This window comes from Barbus barbus (assembly GCF_936440315.1).
Source record: "Barbus barbus genome assembly, chromosome: 14".
Lineage (NCBI taxonomy): Eukaryota > Metazoa > Chordata > Actinopteri > Cypriniformes > Cyprinidae > Barbus > Barbus barbus.
Window position 1 is genome coordinate 26,196,977 of NC_136742.1, and position 21,446 is coordinate 26,218,422.

The 21,446-nt window shown below is 36.0% G+C and overlaps 1 protein-coding gene across 2 annotated transcripts in view; it reads left to right on the top strand.

Moving 5' to 3' along the window:
* Positions 1-21,446, top strand: part of LOC306880011 (protein FAM184A-like) — a 144,853-nt gene that overhangs the window by 97,125 nt on the left and 26,282 nt on the right. For both annotated transcript variants that reach the window (XM_079433274.1, XM_079433275.1), the window contains exons 12-13: positions 12,856-13,009; positions 14,544-14,671. In XM_079433274.1, coding sequence (XP_079289400.1) covers positions 12,856-13,009; positions 14,544-14,671 — 282 coding nt within the window. The remainder of the gene's footprint in view (positions 1-12,855; positions 13,010-14,543; positions 14,672-21,446) is intronic.

A 21,446-nucleotide genomic window follows, 5' to 3' on the forward strand; every position in this document is an offset into this window, starting at 1 on the left:
CCAATGTGTGTGCCAATTTTCAAGAGTTTTCGGGCACGTTAAGGCCCCCAAAAGTACCCGGATAGTCGAAATAAAAAATAATAAAAAAAAAAAAAAATAAATAAATAATAAATATAGCTGCGAGCAGCGATGACGGGCCCAAGCCGTCAGCATACGCCACCCCGGTGGCATCGATAAAACGGTGCCCAGCGAGCACAAGCATCACAGTAACCCTCTGGCAGTTTGGTTTTAAGGGATACGGCAATTAAAGGGTTAATCCAAACCATCAACTCTGTGAAACACACACACACACAGAACATATAAAACTTTAAATTCTGTGAAAATTTATTTTTCATTGGTAGTTGATGTTAGTTAATGCATTTACTAATGCTAACAAATGAGAAATTATTATAGTTACCAAAGGTTTTAATGATTTATAAGCATTTTTTAATGATTTATTTTTCCATTAACTAACATGAATAATTTTTTCTAACACAAATTAATAAAGTAAAAAATATATTGTTAATATTTAATGTTATTTGTGAATTAACCAATGTTAAAAAACAACATTATTTAACTGTTGTTAATTTACATCATTAATAAATATATACCATTTAATGTTGATCAAAATCAATTCCAAAATGTGTTAATATATTATTAAATTTTAAAGTTTTATCTTTTGAACATGACTATTTTTCTAATATAAAAAATATTTTGTTCATTGTTAGCTCATTGTAAGTTCATACTATCAATGAAGAATTAACATGCTGTAAAATATATATTTCATTGTTAGTTCATGTTAATTAATGCATTCCCTACTGTTAACAAATGAGACTTAATTATAAAGTGTTATCAAAACCTTTAATGCTTTATAAGCATTTTTTAAGGATTTTATTGAGATGTTTAAACAGACCCTCTCTCTCTCTCCCTCTCTCTCTCCCCCTCCACACTCACTGAACTCACACAGTCAGTCACCCACCCAGTCACCTACCGCAAACATTAGAAGCACAGAGACAGGAGAACTCTGATAGTTTTTAAATTTTCTCCTCCGCATAGTGTATTGTAAATTCATGAAATTAATCACATCCTCAGACTGTATTGTTCTGTGTATGTAATTTTTTATGAAGTGTTTGGAAGCTGCTCTTAAAAGAAAAAAAGAAAAGAAAAGTTTTCTCTTTTTTATTGTAACTTTAATAAATTGCCATTAAATCATCGTTCAAGATATCCTAAATCCGTCCGCAATTTAGCATCTTCAGTATTTTGGCATCATAAGAAAAAATGTTTGGTGTGATTTACGTGTTTCTGTTTGGAGGAGTATGAATTTGTTTACAGCCTGTTTAAAAACAAAACCCACATTAAAATAAATATAGCCGACTTCCTGTTGGTCGTAGCTAATGACTGTAAATTAGAAAGTTGTCCGGATTAATAAGAACAATTTATGTACCGAGTTTGGTGTCTGTAGCTATCATTATATATATATAAACATTAATAATTATATACCATTTAATGTTGATCAATATTAATTCCAAGATGTGTTAATATATTATTACATTTTAAAGTTTATCTTTTGAACATGACTATTTTTCTAACATTAAAAAGATTAATAAATGCTTTAAAAAAATTGTTCTTTGTTAGTTCATACTATCATGGAAGAATTAACATGCTGTAAAAATATATTTTTCATTGTTAGTTCACGTTAATTAATGCATTTCCTAATGTTAAGAATTGAGACCTTATTTAATGATTTATAAGCATTTTTTAAAGATTTTAAAAAACAGACCCTCTCTCTCTTTCTCTCTCTCACCCAGCTCCTCAATCCACACAGTCACTCACACAGTCACTCACACAGTCACTCACACCCCACCCCACCCCCACCCCTCACTCAGCTGCAGGCTGACAGGGAGCTCTCACTCAGATGCAGGCTGGCAGGGAGCTCTCACTCAGCAGTCTAAGAGCTCTCTGATAGTTTTTAAATTTTCTCCTAAGCATAGTGTATTGTAAATTCATGAAATTAATCACATATCCTCAGACTGTATTGTTCTGTGTATGTAATTTTTTATGAAGTGTTTGGAAGCTGCTCTTAAAAGATAAAAAAAAAAAAAAATTATCTTTTTTACTGTAACTTTAATAAATTGCCATTAAATCATCGTTCAAGATATCCTAAATCCGTCCGCAATTTAGCATCTTCAGTATTTTGGCATCATGATAAAAAATGTTTGGTGTGATTTCCGTGTTTCTGCTTGGAGGAGTATTAATTTGTTTACAGCCCGTTTTTAAAAAAAACCCACATTAAAATAAATATAGCCGACTTCCTGTTGGTCGTAGCTAATGACTGTAAATTAGAAAGTTGTCCGGATTAATTAGAACAATTTATGTACCGAGTTTGGTGTCTGTAGCTAAAACTAACCCCCTCATTTTTGACAAAAGGTGGCGCTATAGAGTGTCTCTTCCACGCCCGTTTATGAGCTTTTTCCAGTGTCTAACTATCATTAATACTGATATGTGTGTTGAGTTTCATGACATTCTAAACATGTTATCTGCCTCAAAATCACCAGAAACGAATTTTCAACTTTGACACGTTGCCATGGCAACATAATTTTAGATATCAATATTCCCTTCACAGTTTTACATCGGCCTTGTTTTGACATTATTCTGGTGAAGTTTGAAGCAAATCGAGGTAAAAGAAGATGCTGAATTCAAAGCATTTTGAAAACGACACACTTCCTGCAGCCAGTTGGTGGCGCTATAACTTTCAGTCATAATAGTCACATCTATCCGATCGGCATCATACAACGAACAAATCACTGAAGTTTGATCTACATCATACAATGTATGTGGACGTTATTAGGCATTTCCTGGGTCTCATTTTTCGCCATAACTTCATCGCCTCGCCACGGGCAAACCGTTCGACATATCAAAAATATCTTCGCAATTTAGCGTCCCCAATGTCTTGAGATCATGTTCACCTAGTTTGGTGGCAATCGTATGGAAATCCTCAGAGGAGTATATCAAATTCCAGAGCATGCGCTTTTTAAACAGCCCTGAATAGCCGACTTCCTGTTGGGCGGAGCCTAAGACATGCTGTGCGGAAGTTGTTCAGCTCAATGAGTTCTATATGTGTACCGAGTTTCATATGAATACGTGCAAGTATGTGTGAGCTATACATCAAGTTTTCTGACAATTTTCCAGGGGGCGCCGTAGAGCCCCTGTGCCACGCCCGGGTCCCAGCCTCAGCGGTGTCCTAATGGCCGCAGGTTCCAATGTGCGTGCCAATTTTCGAGAGTTTTCGGGCACGTTAAGGCCCCCAAAAGTGCCCGGATGATTGAAATAAAAAAAAAATAAAAAAAAATAAATAATAATCCTTAGAAGAACAATAGGGCCCTGCGCCTTACTGGCTTGGGCCCTAAAAATAAAAATATTAGCGGTGAAATGTCGCCCGATTACGTCAAACGTCATACGCTCACTGGATGTCATGATGACAACAAATGTCATGAAGGAAACGTTTCAATATCTCGCCTGCAATTTCGGACCTTCTCCAAATGACATTAAAAAATAAGAATAAAATATAGCTGCAAGCAGCGATGACGGGCCCAAGCCGTCAGCATACGCCACCCCGGTGGCATCGATAAAACGGTGCCCAGCGAGCACAAGCATCACAGTAACCCTCTGGCAGTTTGGTTTTAAGGGATACGGCAATTAAAGGGTTAATCCAAACCATCAACTCTGTGAAACACACACACACAGAACAACATATAAAACTTTAAATTCTGTGAAAATATATTTTTCATTGGTATTTGATGTTAGTTAATGCATTTACTAATGCTAACAAATGAGAAATTATTATAGTTACCAAAGCTTTTAATGATTTATAAGCATTTTTTAATTATTTATTTTTCCATTAACTAACATGAATAATTTTTTCTAACACAAATTAATAAAGTAAAAAATATATTGTTAATATTTAATGTTATTTGTGAATTAACCAATGTTAAAAAACAACATTATTTAACTGTTGTTAATTTACATCATTAATAAATATATACCATTTAATGTTGATCAAAATCAATTCCAAAATGTGTTAATATATTATTAAATTTTAAAGTTTTATCTTTTGAACATGACTATTTTTCTAATATAAAAAATATTTTGTTCATTGTTAGCTCATTGTAAGTTCATACTATCAATGAAGAATTAACATGCTGTAAAATATATATTTCATTGTTAGTTCATGTTAATTAATGCATTCACTACTGTTAACAAATGAGACTTAATTATAAAGTGTTATCAAAACCTTTAATGCTTTATAAGCATTTTTTAAGGATTTTATTGAGAAGTTTAAACAGACCCTCTCTCTCTCTCTCTCTCTCTCTCTCTCTCTCCCCCTCCACACTCACTGAACTCACACAGTCAGTCACCCACCCAGTCACCTACCGCAAACATTAGAAGCACAGAGACAGGAGAACTCTGATAGTTTTTAAATTTTCTCCTCCGCATAGTGTATTGTAAATTCATGAAATTAATCACATCCTCAGACTGTATTGTTCTGTGTATGTAATTTTTTATGAAGTGTTTGGAAGCTGCTCTTAAAAGAAAAAAAGAAAAGAAAAGTTTTCTCTTTTTTACTGTAACTTTAATAAATTGCCATTAAATCATCGTTCAAGATATCCTAAATCCGGTCGCAATTTAGCATCTTCAGTATTTTGGCATCATAAGAAAAAATGTTTGGTGTGATTTACGTGTTTCTGTTTGGAGGAGTATGAATTTGTTTACAGCCTGTTTAAAAACAAAACCCACATTAAAATAAATATAGCCGACTTCCTGTTGGTCGTAGCTAATGACTGTAAATTAGAAAGTTGTCCGGATTAATAAGAACAATTTATGTACCGAGTTTGGTGTCTGTAGCTATCATTATATATATATAAACATTAATAATTATATACCATTTAATGTTGATCAATATTAATTCCAAGATGTGTTAATATATTATTACATTTTAAAGTTTATCTTTTGAACATGACTATTTTTCTAACATTAAAAAGATTAATAAATGCTTTAAAAAAATTGTTCTTTGTTAGTTCATACTATCATGGAAGAATTAACATGCTGTAAAAATATATTTTTCATTGTTAGTTCACGTTAATTAATGCATTTCCTAATGTTAAGAATTGAGACCTTATTTAATGATTTATAAGCATTTTTTAAAGATTTTAAAAAACAGACCCTCTCTCTCTTTCTCTCTCTCACCCAGCTCCTCAATCCACACAGTCACTCACACAGTCACTCACACAGTCACTCACACCCCACCCCACCCCCACCCCTCACTCAGCTGCAGGCTGACAGGGAGCTCTCACTCAGCAGTCTAAGAGCTTTCTGATAGTTTTTAAATTTTCTCCTAAGCATAGTGTATTGTAAATTCATGAAATTAATCACATATCCTCAGACTGTATTGTTCTGTGTATGTAATTTTTTATGAAGTGTTTGGAAGCTTCTCTTAAAAGATAAAAAAAAAAAAAAAATTATCTTTTTTACTGTAACTTTAATAAATTGCCATTAAATCATTGTTCAAGATATCCTAAATACGTCCGCAATTTAGCATCTTCAGTATTTTGGCATCATGATAAAAAATGTTTGGTGTGATTTCCGTGTTTCTGCTTGGAGGAGTATTAATTTGTTTACAGCCCGTTTTTAAAAAAAAACCCACATTAAAATAAATATAGCCGACTTCCTGTTGGTCGTAGCTAATGACTGTAAATTAGAAAGTTGTCCGGATTAATTAGAACAATTTATGTACCGAGTTTGGGGTCTGTAGCTAAAACTAACCCCCTCATTTTTGACAAAAGGTGGCGCTATAGAGTGTCTCTTCCACGCCCGTTTATGAGCTTTTTCCAGTGTCTAACTATCATTAATACTGATATGTGTGTTGAGTTTCATGACATTCTAAACATGTTATCTGCCTCAAAATCACCAGAAACGAATTTTCAACTTTGACACGTTGCCATGGCAACATAATTTTAGATATCAATATTCCCTTCTCAGTTTTACATCGGCCGTGTTTTGACATTATTGTGGTGAAGTTTGAAGCAAATCGAGTAAAAATAAGATGCTGAATTCAAAGCATTTTGAAAACGACACACTTCCTGCAGCCAGTTGGTGGCGCTATAACTTTCAGTCATAATAGTCACATCTATCCGATCGGCATCATACAACGAACAAATCACTGAAGTTTGATCTACATCATACAATGTATGTGGACGTTATTAGGCATTTCCTGGGTCTCATTTTTCGCCATAACTTCATCGCCTCGCCACGGGCAAACCGTTCGACATATCAAAAATATCTTCGCAATTTAGCGTCCCCAATGTCTTGAGATCATGTTCACCTAGTTTGGTGGCAATCGTATGGAAATCCTCAGAGGAGTATATCAAATTCCAGAGCATGCGCTTTTTAAACAGCCCTGAATAGCCGACTTCCTGTTGGGCGGAGCCTAAGACATGCAGCGTGAAAGTTGTTCAGCTCAATGAGTTCTATATGTGTACCGAGTTTCATATGAATACGTGCAAGTATGTGTGAGCTATACATCAAGTTTTCTGACAATTTTCCAGGGGGCGCCGTAGAGCCCCTGTGCCACGCCCGGGTCCCAGCCTCAGCGGCGTCCTAATGGCCGCAGGTTCCAATGTGCGTGCCAATTTTCGAGAGTTTTCGGGCACGTTAAGGCCCCCAAAAGTGCCCGGATGATTGAAATAAAAAAAAAAAAAAAAAAAAAAAAAAATAATAATCCTTAGAAGAACAATAGGGCCCTGCGCCTTACTGGCTTGGGCCCTAATAATCCTTAGGGGAACAATAGGGCCCTGCGCCTTACTGGCTTGGGCCCTAATAATAATCCTTAGAAGAACAATAGGGCCCTGCGCCTTACTGGCTTGGGCCCTAACTATGAGAGCGAGCGTGCAAAATAAGGGTTAGGCATAAAAGAGCACATAGTTATTGTGTTGGGGCCCCATACCTGGAATTTGCTTAGGGCCCCCAAATCACTAAGTCCGCCCCTGTGTGTGTGTGTTCAAGTTCAAGTTCAAGTTGAGCTTTATTGTCATTCTGCTACATGTGTGGACATATAGTGCAACGAAATGTCGTGTCTCGCAGGACCACGGTGCTACATACTAGTTAAACATAAGTTAAACATACAACAATGCAAGTATAAGAAAAAAAAAACAATAGAGCATCTGACTATACATGTACTGTAAATACTATAACTACTATACCTAGTTGCCTAGACATACACAAGAACTTTACATATATACTGTACATGAAATTGTGCAAAAAGATAGAAATAAATTTTTTATATATTTTGTATATTAAATTGTTGTGCAGATTTTGTGGGAAGCAGCGCATAGTGCAAAAAGATTTGTAGTGCAATGCTCGTGTGTGTGTGTGTGTGTGTGTGTGTGTGTGTATATACACATGCATAATATAAACAGAATTTTCAGAATGTTCATATACAGTGCCCTCCATAAGTATTGGAACAGTAAAGACAAAATTGCTCTGTTGGCTGTGGAGTCAAGACATTTGCAAATATGATTAAAAGATGAATATGAGACAAAACTACAGAATGTCACATTTTATTATTAGCCATTTCAACACGTATATGTTTTACCAAATAAAAAGCACAGCACTTTTAGAGTTCATCCCACTTATTGATGTGAGCATAAGTATTGTGACAGTTGAACATAAGGCAGATATAAAAGATTAAAAGCTATTATGTAATTGCAGATCCCTTGCACACAATCACAGCAGTGAGTCTGTGACCCATAGACATCACCAGACTCTTGGTCTCATCCTTTGAAATGCTTTCCCCAGCCTTTAATGCAGCCAGTTCCAATTGTTGCTTGTTTTGGGGAGTTTCTGCCTTTACTCTCCTCTCCCGCTGGTGAAATTCGTGTTCAATTGGATATAAATCTGGAGATTGGCTTGGGCAATCTAAGACTTTCCATTTCTTTGCCCTTATAAATTCCTTGACTGAACTTGCAGAGTGTTTTGGGTCATTGTCCTGATGCAATATGAAGCACTTCCCAATGAATCTGGTGGAATTTTCTTGAATATTGGTAGCCAAGATGGTTTTGTACCCTTCCAAATTAATTTTGCTACTGTCATCATAAATTAAGTCATCAGTAAAGTTGAGAGGGCCTGTTCCAGAGGCAGCCATGCATGCCCATGCCATGACACCACCTCCACCATGCTTTACAGATGAGGCTGTATGCTTGGGATCATTTGCAGTTCCCTTTTTTTCTCCACATTTTTGCTTTCCCATCATTTAGATAAAGGTTAATATTTGTCTCATCGGTCCATGAACACAGTTCTAAAACGCTTCTGGCTAACCTCTGTGCTTTTTTGCAAACTCTAATCTTGCCTTTCTATTTTTGGTGCTGGTCAGAGGTTTGCATCTTGCTGTGTAGCATCTGTAATTCTGTGTCAAAGTCTCCTGAGGACAGTAAATTGTCAGAGCATCACCCCAGCTTTCTGGAAGTTGTTGGTGATTTTATAGACACGTCTTTTAGGGTTCATTTTCACAGATTTTATGATTTGTCTGTCATCAACTACTGTTGTTTTCTCAGCTGATCAGGTCATTGATGATTGCTGGTGTCGCTGGTGGTTTCCAAACTCTTGATTTCTCCATGCCCTTTGTTTTTGCTATAGCTCTAATTGAATTCCTCTTTTCTTTTAGCATCCAAATTGCTTGCTTTTCTCTCAAAGTCAGCTCCCTCATCTTCATCCTGGTTTGTGTGTGTCATCATCGATTGCAAGATTCAGAATGCAGAAGTAATGGATATAACTGATACGACACATTCCCTGCTTTTAATATCTGAAGAATTAATACAACAGGACACAGCTGATCACTTAGAAAGACCTGAGTCCCGCAACTGTCCCAATACTTAGGCTCACATCAGATAGAGGGATGAAACTCTAAAAGTGCTGAACTTCTTAGCTTGTAAAACATGTATGTGTTGAATCACCCAATAATAAAATGTGACATTCTGTAGTTTTGTCTCATATTAATCATATTTGTAAATGTCTTGACTCCACAGCCAACAGAGCAATTTTGTCTTTACTGTTCCAATACTTTTGGAGGGCCCTGTATATAATATATTATATTATACAAGTTTATTTTTTCATCAGTTAAACTGAAAACTGTATATGTATATTGTGTGTGTGTGTGTGTGCGTGCGTGTGTGTGTATTATTTACCTAATTTACCATTTTTTTTAAATATGTGACAAAGAGATACTTGTATAAGGAAGTACGTGGACCAACACACAATCGTGGACACACTCTAGATTTACTCATCTAGACATTTCATCCATTGTTATTAAGGATGTAGCACTATCTGATCACTTCTGTTTTTCTTTGATATAATGATCTCCGCTACCACTGAATCTAGATCTGTCTCTGTCAGAAAGAGACGCATAAACGAGAACACTAGTGCACTATGGATGCTTAATCTTCAACACCAAGCATTTCTGCAGACACTGTTGATCTTCTCCTTGATTCCTTTAACTCAAAAGTTAAGAATGTTATTGATGATATTGCTCCTGAAAAAGTCAGTAAGAAGACTGGCAGACAGAAATCACCTTGGAGAAAATCAACAGCAGTTCAAGTATGAAAAGACAATGCAGAAAAGCTGAGCATATGTGGCGGAAGACGAAACTTGAAATTCACTATAGCATCTATAAAGACAGCCTACATGCTTTCAATGTGGAACTAGCCACAGCTAGACAGACCTTCTTCTCCAACCTTATAAACAGTAACTTAAACAACACTCACACTCTTTTTTCTACTGTTGAGAGACTAACAAACCCCCCAAGTCAGATTCACAGTGAAATGCTCTCCAACAGCAAATGCAATGAGTTTGCTTCCTTCCTTTCTGAGAAAATCAATAATATCAGAAAGGCGATTGGCACATCCTCAAGTTATGCAGAGGTCATACAGATTCAACCACAATTTCAAAAAGAACTAACTATGTCTGTTTTTGAAGCAATTGATAGCAAAATTTTGGAAGAAATAGTACAGCACCTTAAATCGTCAACCTGCTATCTTGACACACTTCCCACATCTTTTTTCAAAAGTGTGCTTAACTGTTTAGAAGTAGATCTTTTAGAAGTGGTGAATGCCTCACTTCTTTCTGGGACTTTTCCTAACGCCCTGAAAACTGCAGTTGTTAAGCCCCTTCTGAAAAACGCATTGTTGATAACACTATATCGAGCAACTATAGACCAATATCAAATCTTCCTTTCGTAGGTAAGATTATTGAAAAGGTAGTTTTTAATCAGCTGAACAACTACTTAAACACCTAGACAATTTTCAATCTGGTTTCCCGCCGAAATACAGCACAGAGACAGCGCTCGTTAAGATAATAAATGATATTCGCTTAAACTCTTTAGATTCTGGCAAAATATCAGTGATGGTGCTACTAGATCTTAGTGCTGCGTTTGACACTGTCGATAATAGCATACGTCTAGAGAGACTGGAAAACTGGACCGGACTTTCTGGGATGGTACTCAAATGGTTCAGGTTATACTTATACATATTCAAAATGGCGCCGCTGTGTTCGGACGCCGTTCAGGCCGCTCCGCTTTTTTTTTTACCTACATTTCACTGCTGGTTATACTCTGTATAATTGTGTATGTGACAAATAAAAATCTTGATTGTCTTGACTTAGAAGGGAGAGGTTATTATGTAAGTATAGGAGAGCATAAGGCTAAGTGGACTTCCCACAAGGCTCAATTCTTGCACCACTCTTGTTTAGCCTGTATATGCTCCCACTAAGTCAAATAATAACTCTTATTCTCTCTCAGGACTCTCAGGACTGTATTGTTTTAAACAAGTCATATTGAACAAATCTCTTCAAGACCATCTGGTATGTTTTTCTGTGTCTCAGTTCATCTCTGTTGATCTTCCCCATCAGTTGTTGTTTTTTTTTATCTCCGCATTAAAACGGCTCAGTTTCCAGCATGGTTCTGCCAACTCGCTTGGTGCAGTCCGTGTTTACTGAAGCAGTTGGTCTAATTTGTGTCCCCTGTCATTCCCTAACCCACTTCCTCTCGCATCCGCACCCCACTCTGCTGGATATCATTGACTCTAAAGTGGCTTTCAGTGGAGGCAGGTGCCCTGCATTACCCCTCATTATGTCAGTGTATCTCCAGCGCTCAAGCAGCTCCATTCTCTTAATCTAATTCAGGGTGCTGCCATTTGTGTTCCTATGGCTGGGCGCTAGACAGCAACCATCCAAGATCCTTAATAAGCTTGCGGAGATGTGCCTTCTGATAGAGTAATAATTCCTGTGAATCACAGTTGTTTGAGAAATACGCTACATTTACGCCTGTGTTCCTGGCTAAGTGCTGCTTTCTTTTGATGCCTGTTATGCATAATTTTGCAAGTGCACCTGTTGCAATTCTTATTCACCTTGTTGAAAAGACCTGCTTAGACTAGTATGAATTTCATGCTATTCTTTTTTTTTTGTTGGTCTGGCTCTGGTCTAGCCTTCCATTTCACCAGAAGAGCGCAGGTTAGGTGAATATGGTAAATTTGATGAAATGTGGCATTGGTTGACCAAGTTGGACTTACTGTTTAAGCAAACAGGTTTTTGTTGATTAAACCGGTCAGTTTTTATGGTTTAAGTTTGAGCAAGCCTGTTCTTTCTGTGGTTAAGCAACCAGATTTATTTTATTTTATTTTAAAGTTTTAAGTATTATAACTTGTTTATACTAAAAGCATATAGTTTGTTAAGAATTATATTTATATATAATATAATAATATCTTTGTAATTCCTTAATTTTTTAACTACAAGCCCTTTCTGTTGTTGAGCAAACGGATGAAGGTAATTTAGGTATTAATTAATTTATTTGTTTTTTAATTGTAGTATTAATAAGTTTAAAGTATTAAATACGTATATGAGCCATTCTACAGAACTGGTCCAAAGTCAGCGTTGGAAATGTTGGAAAAAATGTGTAATTTTCCGAAAAAAAAAAAATTTCAGGTATGAAAATTGTATAATATCCAAGGTACACATTTCTAGTAATTGTGCAGTTAATTCTCATATTCAAATTCAAATACAAAGAAAATAGAAAATACCTTTTTTAACATAACCTTTTAAAAGAATCAAAAAGATACTTTTAAAAACAATGGAGAAAAAAAAATATTTCAATATATTTTTCATAAGTTGAAATTTAGGGGTTAGGGTTCGGGACAGCCACCTCCCAATTGAAAGTATCCAATAAATGATGACTTTATATATTAAGCTTACTAATATTTTAAACATTATTGTGGCTTTCAATGGTTAATAGAAGGATCTTAGTAAACATCTAAGATTTGAATACTTAAATGTTTTTTAAATGTGTTTTTTGGTTGTGGGACAGCAGTTTGGACCAATTATGTAGGATGGCCCATATTTGTTATATTTTATATATAAAATAATATTTTATAAAAGTGTTTTTTTTTCTGTTAGCTAACATAGTTAATTTAATTATTTTTTTTACCAGTTTTACTGCAAGCAGTAGCAAACTGTTTCGTACAAAGGCCCTGAAGGGCAAGGTAAAACATTTCTGAAGTTTCTCCTTGAGTCTAGTTCTTACATTATTTATTTTTCTGTTGTGTGTAGCAGCAAACATTTCAATGATTTAATTTTCTTTGCTTTGATTTTTCATTCCCCCCACATACGCAAGGTGTCCTGGAAGGGAAACACATTATTATGTTTTTCCTATTCTAACTGGAGAGAGTTATATGAGAGACATGAAAGAAGCATCAGTATATTTTCATGAGTCAAATATACTGTTTATGTAGATTGTACATTTGTCTGTTCTAATGAACTGGTGTGTGTGTGTGTGTGTAGGAGCTTGAGGAGCGTCTACGTCAGCAGCACCACATGGAGCTTCAGACTCTGCGAGAGGCTCACAGGCAGAACATTGAGACTTTGAAACAGCAGTCAGAGCAAGAGCTGCAGACCCTCCGCTTCGAACTGGAGGATGAGGGCAAGGCCATGCTGGGTAAAACAGCCACAAACATTCAGTCACAGACCTGCTGTAACCTGTTATTATTTATTCTAGGTCAAATGCAGTCTTTAGGACTGAATGTCTGCACTGTCATCTGTTATTGAATTCAGTGGTGAATTCAGATCCATTTGCTGAGACAATAGAGACAATGAAATTAAATAAAACTAAAACTTAATAAAAGGCCTATACAGACATAATAAATTCAGACATAATTTAACTAAAATTAAAATGGATAACAAATACAAATCACGACAGTAGTTTATCAGTAATCCTAAGAAATAACACTACCAAACACACATGCTAAAACTACAACTTACACATAATAAGAAATGGTTATAAAAACTGAAACAGAAGTGAAACAAGTAGTAGAAAAGAGGAGAAATCAACAGCGATACTTATATCCTTTGCCGGTGTCCCAGACCGGTAGAGTCGATGGTCTTTACACTCTTAAGTCATCACACGAGGAGGACTTCACACGACCGCTGCCGCGGTAAACTAAGCTTTTTTTATACCCATCTAACAAAATACTAATTAATACTACTAGCTGAACACATTTTCCTTATTTTTCCACAACAAATGGTCAAGCAAGCGCAGACACTAACAAGATACGCGAGACAGAATGAGACCAAACGCGATTATTTTTCTTAAAAGAGTGTACTTGGTTCACATAAAGTGGTTCACATTTTGCTTTACATAATCAAAAGAGAAGAATTATTTTACTCTACAATAAATAAAGAACAACAACATTGGATGAGTTTTTAATTTTATTTTATTTTAACTGATATGACCAAACAAGCATCTATATTTTTGCATCTTAGGAGTCCAATATTTCAGGAAATTCAAAATTATTTTGTGTGTGTGTGTGTGTGTGTGTGTCAGTCAATCTCAACTGGAAAATCTGGAAATATGATGTGGCCCAACACTGCATTATTTAAAAAGTTCAAATTAAAATTTTATTTATTCAGTTTTATTAAAGTTTTATTAAAGTTGCTCTAATTTATGCCCATCATAGCTTGCAAAATGCTCAAACTCACAAAAAATATGCCATATATCTGTCATGACTTGGTTTTATGGAGCTGGGAAAAATAACTAAAATAAGAAGTAATATAGTAAATAATTAAAATTTTGCATCATTTTGTTAAATGTGTGGACTGGAGAATCAAGAGACAATTGGAAATAAAATGGTTTCCTTATTCGTCCTGTGCCACGTTGGTACTAGATGTTGAATGTAAAATCCTGAAGCAAAACCAGTGGAGTTCTACACCTCTAATTATAGCTCAATCTCATTGAAATAAGGTATAATTGGAAGAAACTGGAAAGGAGCATAATGAGGGAGCGCTGACAGGAAATTGCAGGTGGAGGAACGAGTGTCACTTCCATTACCACCTGTGACGTTTATGCTTTAGGGAGAGTTGGAAATGAATGATTTTTAATTCAGCTCCAGACAGCAGATCATCTCCCTGGAATAGTCCTGCTTTTCATTCCCTTTCATTTTCATGTCTCTCTCGTTCTCTTGTTCTCCTCTCAGCATCCCTGCGTTCAGAGCTGAACCATCTTCACGCATCAGCCATTGAACATATGCGTCAAACCCATCAACAGGAAACAGCGGCTGCCAAACAGGAACTGGAGAACGCTCTGGAGCAGAGCAGAGTAAAGGTAAACTTCTTCCACAGCAGGGTTATTATATTTTACAAGAAGTGTATTATTGTGGTGTCATCGATTTTAGATTTGCTCACACGTTACATACAAAAAGCAGTAATTTGTTGTTTTGCATTTCAATCAAATGCCGTCCTCTCAAAAAAAAAAAATTGTATTTTTTTTTACAGAATACACACTACCGTTCAAATGTTTGGGGTTCAGTAATATTTCTTAAAATGTTTTTTTTTAAAGAAATCTCTTATGTTCACAAAGGCTGCATTTATACAGTAAAATACTGTAATATTGTGAAATATTATTACAGTTTAAAATTGCTATTTTCTATTTTAATATATTTTAAAATGTAATTTATTTCTGTGATGCAAAGCTGAAATTTCAGCATCTTTACTCCAGTCTTCAGTGTCACATGATCCTTCAGAAATCATTCTAATATCCTGATTTGCTACGCAAGGACAACTTTTGAAAATTATTATCAATGTTAAAAAAGTTGTGCTGCTTAATACTTTTGTGAAAACTGGGAAACATTTTTGTTTCAGGAAACAGAAAGTTCAAAATAACAGCATTTATTTGAAATATGAAAGTTTTGTAATATTATAAATGCCTTTGCTGTCACTTTTCAAATGTAATGCAATCTTTTTTAATAAAAGTTTTATTTAAAAAAGCTTACTTTTGAATGGTAGTGTACATGCATTCAATACACAGAATAAAAATGTGTATTCATTCACTCTTTAGTCTTCATTCACATTATAGTACACATTTATATTTTATGTCTTTTCAAATTATTATTTGAACAAATTATCTGCGAGTCAGTAGCTTCAGTGTATTCTCATCATTCCCCAACTGTCTCCTACAGTCCCATTGTCTCTTAATGGAGACAGAGACTAACAGTAAGTTTAATAAGTGAATGCTTTTCTAAGAAAGGACAAATCAATAGTGTTCTGCCAACAGTTGGCTGCTATGAAAGAAAAGGACCTTAATAAATCCTCTTGTCATCTGGCTTATGTATAAGACGACAGTTAAACAAAAGAAACGCTGACAGGATTGTTGGCCCAGCAACTGAAAGGTTGTACAATTTGACCTCAGGGGAAAATATGTCTATGTAACACACATACGCACAGAATCAAACTGCAAAGCACTTTTGTATCTCAGTAATGGTCTGTGATTGAAGTAAAATTGCACTTTCTGTGTAATTGCACTCTGTTTTTATCTGTTTATCTGGATAGTTGTGATACTTTGGTCTTCAGTTCAGTAGGTTAGCATGTGTCTTATGTAATACTATATTGTGTGGACTTTTTGTGGCTTTTAAAGAATAGAATACAGCAATACAGGTTTCCATTAATATTGGAAAACCTGGATTTTTGTTTTTGGCAAATCTGCACCCCCAGGTGACAATGATCTTCTTTATTTATTTTAGTAGCGCCATATCAATACTAATTAATTCTCATGCTCCTGGGGCTCAAATCTTTCTTGTGAGGACTTGCCTAATGTCCCACAGACAACAGCAGAGGTCAAAGGGCAAATTCAGTGTGATCTTTGCTAAAGAGAGGCTGCGAACTCAGAGAAAACAGCATCAGTGTTGTTCAGCTCTCTCAGGAGGTCAACAAACCCTGCACTGCTGGCGTCGGGGAGAAATCTATTTTTGCTAAGCATTTACTAAGCGTTTCCAGCCTCGGTGCATCATACATTACCCAGGAACAACAAATGAGCATACACTGAAAGCGCAGATGCACGTTTTTTGGGTGAAACTGTGAATATTTGTGTCTTGTAAGATTAGAATTGTTTCATGTGTGTGTACAATCAAACTGCGTATCTGTCTCGAGGACACGGTTGACTTTATTGTGTTCAGTTTTCTGTATTGCCCTCACGTACTCTCAGTAACATCCCTTACATCATAACGCTGGAAAAAATAGTTTAACCTTCCCCCAAGGCTCCTGCCGATCCCACTGGTTATGACAGCACAGGCAGATGTGTCATGAAAGAGCCGTGAGAAACATGGCTTTGTGTTTTCTAGATCAAGTCACAGTAGCAAAAAGTGTAAAAATTGCTTTGTCAGTTAAATAAAAAAAAATGCACTGGATGTGTGAACATTTAAATTGTGTAGAAACTAGTTAAATTATTTTATTTTATTTTATATTTTTTATTATATTTTATTTTTTATATTATATTATATTTATGCACCAATGAATTTAAAGGCAACCTATTTATACCCCTTTTTACAAGATGTAAAATAAGTCTCTGATGTCACCAGAGCGTATTTGTGAAATTTTAAAATAATCAAAATTTTTATAGCTTGTTAAAATTGCCACTTTTATTTAAATTTGATATTTAGATATTTTAATTGGTCATTTAGATATTATCTAAGTTTTTATGTAGAGTTTTCATCTAATATTTATATTTTATTTAAATTACTGAAATTTTTTTTTTATAGTTACATACAACAATAACAACACTGCCCTAAACCATTTACCCTCTACTTTACAGATGCGTATTCTATATTTAACTTAGGTTTAGGGTTTTTCTTCTTTTTTTTTCTTTTTCTTCAATAAGAAATAGCAATTCCATTCCGCATACTGACAGGTGTTAAAAGCATGTTTGAAGTCAGTTACAGAGACTCGCTGGTATTCTGTGGGGGTTTCCAAGAATTACTTTCCTCATGCTGCATAACAGAAATCTCTCCTTCTCTTTTCCCAGACTCTCTCTCCATATTTGTTTTATTGTTAATTTTTTTTTCTCAGTGAGAGTTCAGTATCTATTCCTGGTTTAATGAGCTGTGTAAGATTTGCTGGCCAAAGCCACAATGCAAAGAATTGAGTTTTTCCTCTATAGTGATTGGCACGGCTGCTTGCACCACAGCGTCTCCTGGTAGACTCTCATATGAATTAGAACTGGCTTGAGATCAGTTTTGTCCCCTGGCTGTTAATATTTGAATGTAATAAATCGAGTCTTACAGGCACGTTCGCTTCTTTATTTTACAGGTTAGCACCAAGGTCATATGGTCTTTATGACAGCTTAAAGGTGCAATAGTATAAACCCAATCATTTCATCATCGTGCTCAATAAGTGATCCAATGGCTCCCATGGGTCTGGTTCCTCAAACGAGTGCCTGCGTTCACAAGACGCACAGTATTTATTAAAGCCCGTGCTGCTGTGCTGTGCTCCTACGCCATGAATCTCTCAGCCGATAGATAACCATTAGCGATATCTTACACGGGTCGCCATGTTTTCTGACACCGCAGATTAGCAGTCAGTAATAAACACCTCTCTCCCCGGTTGGTGAGATGACTGTATGAGAACTGAGAGTAAGAGGAACAGAGAAATCAAACACTCCCCAGCAAGGCTCCAGGGTACATATTTCTAACTATTCAGTGCTTTTCTCTGCCACAATAATGGAATGGATTTGAATTTTCCCATTTTGTGGATGTTTTCAGCAAATACTAATGTATATGATTCTTTGTAGTTCATGTAATTCATTTGACTGCAACTTTAAAACTTTTAAAAATGCTCTTGAGCAAGGCAATTACCAGCATTTGCTCTGTGAGAACTGACTAAAAATGCACTAAAGTTTGACTAATAATGTACTAAAAAATCTTTGGGTGAAAGCCTGTATCCATTTAAGAGTAATAAATAAAGTTTAAAAACTAAATAAAAAGGTATCTTTACTGTGCATAATTGTCACTTTTATATATTTAACAATTGTAACTTTATTACGTGTAAATTTATATGTTTTAATATCTCACAGTTTGACTGTATATCTCCAAATATGACTTTTCACAACATTTTATCTCTGTGTGAGTTAATATCTCTCTATTTTCAGCTTTTTGACATGACCTTTTATCTAATGAAGTGATAATATTTTACAATATGACCTCTCACAATGTAACAAAAGATTTCACTGTGATGTTATTTTTCAAATTGTGACTTTTTATCTCATTAAATGATAATATTTTACAGTATGACCTTTTTTTCACAGTGTGACTTAATATTACACAATTTTGAATGTTTTGTCTCTTCTCTTCTCATAATTACAAAGTTTATCTCATCAAGTGACCATATTATTATCATCAAACTTTATTTCTCATAATTACGACTTTTTTTAATCTCCCAAAGTGGCTTACTATCTCATTATTTTGTGTCTTTTTCTGATAACAGTGACTTTTTTTATCACTGTTAATAATATTTTACAGCTTGAGCATATTTGTCATATGACTTAATTTTTCACATTTATAACTTTTAGTTCTCAAAATTGTCTATTATCTCCCAAAGTGACTTAATATCGTACTATTGTCTATCTTTTTCTTCATAATTCAACTTTTCATCTCATAAAGTGATTCTAATATCTCACACTGACTTTTTTTAACAATATGACATTATTTCCCACAAATGCAACCTAATATTTCACCATTTCGACTCTCCCCCCCGTAATTGTGACTTTGGTAGCACTTTGTTTTAAGGACCAATTCTCAATATTACGTAGCATGCATATTACTGCATGTTGGCTGTTTAATAGTACTTGTCCCTTAATTGTGCCTGTACCTAAACTTAACAACTACCTTGCTATTAATAAGCAGCAAATTAGTAGTTTGAGGGAAAAGTCGTAGTTAGTAGTGAGTAGTAATTGGACCCTAAAAGTGTGACTGTGACTTTTTATCTCTCCTAGTGAATTAATATCTTACAGTGTGATCTCCCATTTGTGACTTTATTTCTCATAATTGTGATTATTATTTCATAATTGCATTATATATATCATAATACTTCATTTCTTATGCTAATCTTATGTTTTATTTTAGTTTAAGGTGGAATCAGGTTTCTACAGTATATAAAAACTTGTGTTGGATAACATAAATAACTTTAATCATGAATGTGGTTGAATAACTCTTATCCCACTAGTGCCACCTTGAAATTCAGACTTTCTCAGGTCTTTCTGGGTACAGTGCCCTGGAGAGCAGAGCTCCACACATGCTCCCAGACACCTGCTAATCAGCCTCCTCTCATCTGTCTGCATGTCTCCTAGCCTGGGCCAACATTAATAATGCTTATATTATCCTACGCATTGAAGTACTCCTCCAGGGAGACATTTATAGGTGTCTCGGTCTTTGATGGAAAAGGTCAGAGATGTTAACTTCAGCCCTCGCAAATTATATCCTTTCTTCTTCAGGCATAAGAGCTGAAAGATTTCAGCATGCTAGAACGAGCGCTGGACTTTTAAAGCCGCGTGTCTTCAGGAAAGGGCCACCTGCTGATGTCAGATGACAGTTCCAGTAGGTTCAGCTCTGTCGTGGCAGGTGGACGGCTGATGTGACATTCGCTGAAGGAGTGCGGTTTCGATGACCAGGGTTTCAAAGGTTATTTTATGTAGATGCTCGGGCAGCTGTTGAACACACAAGCATTGTGTGTGTGTGTGTGTGTGTGCGCGTTCAAAGTCTTCAATCAATTATTCAACTGAAGCTGGTTTCAAATGCAGTCAGATTATGCAACGATACCCTGCCATTATCCAGGTGTTTCGACCTCACTCCAGGCAAAAGTAGCCGTTCATGAATAAAAGATACAAATCTAAATTTGAGCATTACAGAAGAAGCTGGTTGTTCCCATAGTGAAAAAGCATATATTACCCCCTTTCCACCAGCAGTGTTCTGACTCCCGCCAGATTATTACTTCCCTAGTATTGGTAGGTTTAGGGTTAGGTGTGGGGGAGGGGTTAGGATTAGGGGTGGCGTTGGGATTAGGCAATCACATAGCGATTTCAACGAGGGGGATAATAATTTGGCAGGGAGTCGAAAATGGGCACAACACCGGTTCTTAGTTGGTTTGACTGGCGAGCCCTATAAGAACCGGTTGCTTTTCCACAGGATAGACAGCCAATACAGAGCCAGGTCTTACGTCACTGAATACATTTCATGTTTCGTTTCACTAGCGCGGCCGCAACAGCACCAATCATAACAGACTTGTTCGCGGTGCATCGGCGGCACGCAGACCGATCGATCAAGTGGCACACAACACACCAAAGCACCACGAGAGCGATCCAAAAGCATAAAGAGCCGTCTGCTTTCCAGTCGCTTCTGCAGCACCCCGATGATAACACAAGTAAACACAACATGCAGTTTTTGAATGAAGTTTTTAATTATGAAGGGAAAACAAAATCCAAACCCACATGGCCCTGTGTGAAAAAGTGCTTGCCCCCTAAACCTAATAACTGGTTGGGCCACCCTTAGCAGCAACAACTGCAATCAAGTGTTTGCGATAACTTGCAATGAGTCTGTTACAGCGCTGTGGATGAATTTTGGCCCACTCATCTTGGCAATATTGTTGTAATTCAGCCACATTGGAGGGTTTTTGAGCATGAACCGCCTTTTTAAGGCCATGCCACAGCATCCCAATAGGATTCAGGTCAGGACTTTGACTAGGCCACTCCAAAGTCTTCATTTTGTTTTTCTTCAGTCATTCAGAGGTGGATTTGCTGGTGTGTTTTGGATCATTGTCCTGCTGCAGAACCCAAGTTCGCTTCGGCTTGAGGTCACGAACAGGTGGCCAGACATTGTCCTTCAGGATTTTTTGGTAGACGGCATGAATTCATGGTTCCATTTATCACAGCAAGTCTTCCAGGTCCTGAAGCAGCAAAACAGCCCCAGACCATCACACTACCACCACCATATTTTACTGTTGGTATGATGTTCTTTTTCTGAAATGCTGTGTTACTTTTATGTCAGATGTAATGGGACACACACCTTCCAAAAAGTTCAACTTTTGTCTCGTCGGTCCACAGAGTATTTTCCCAAAAA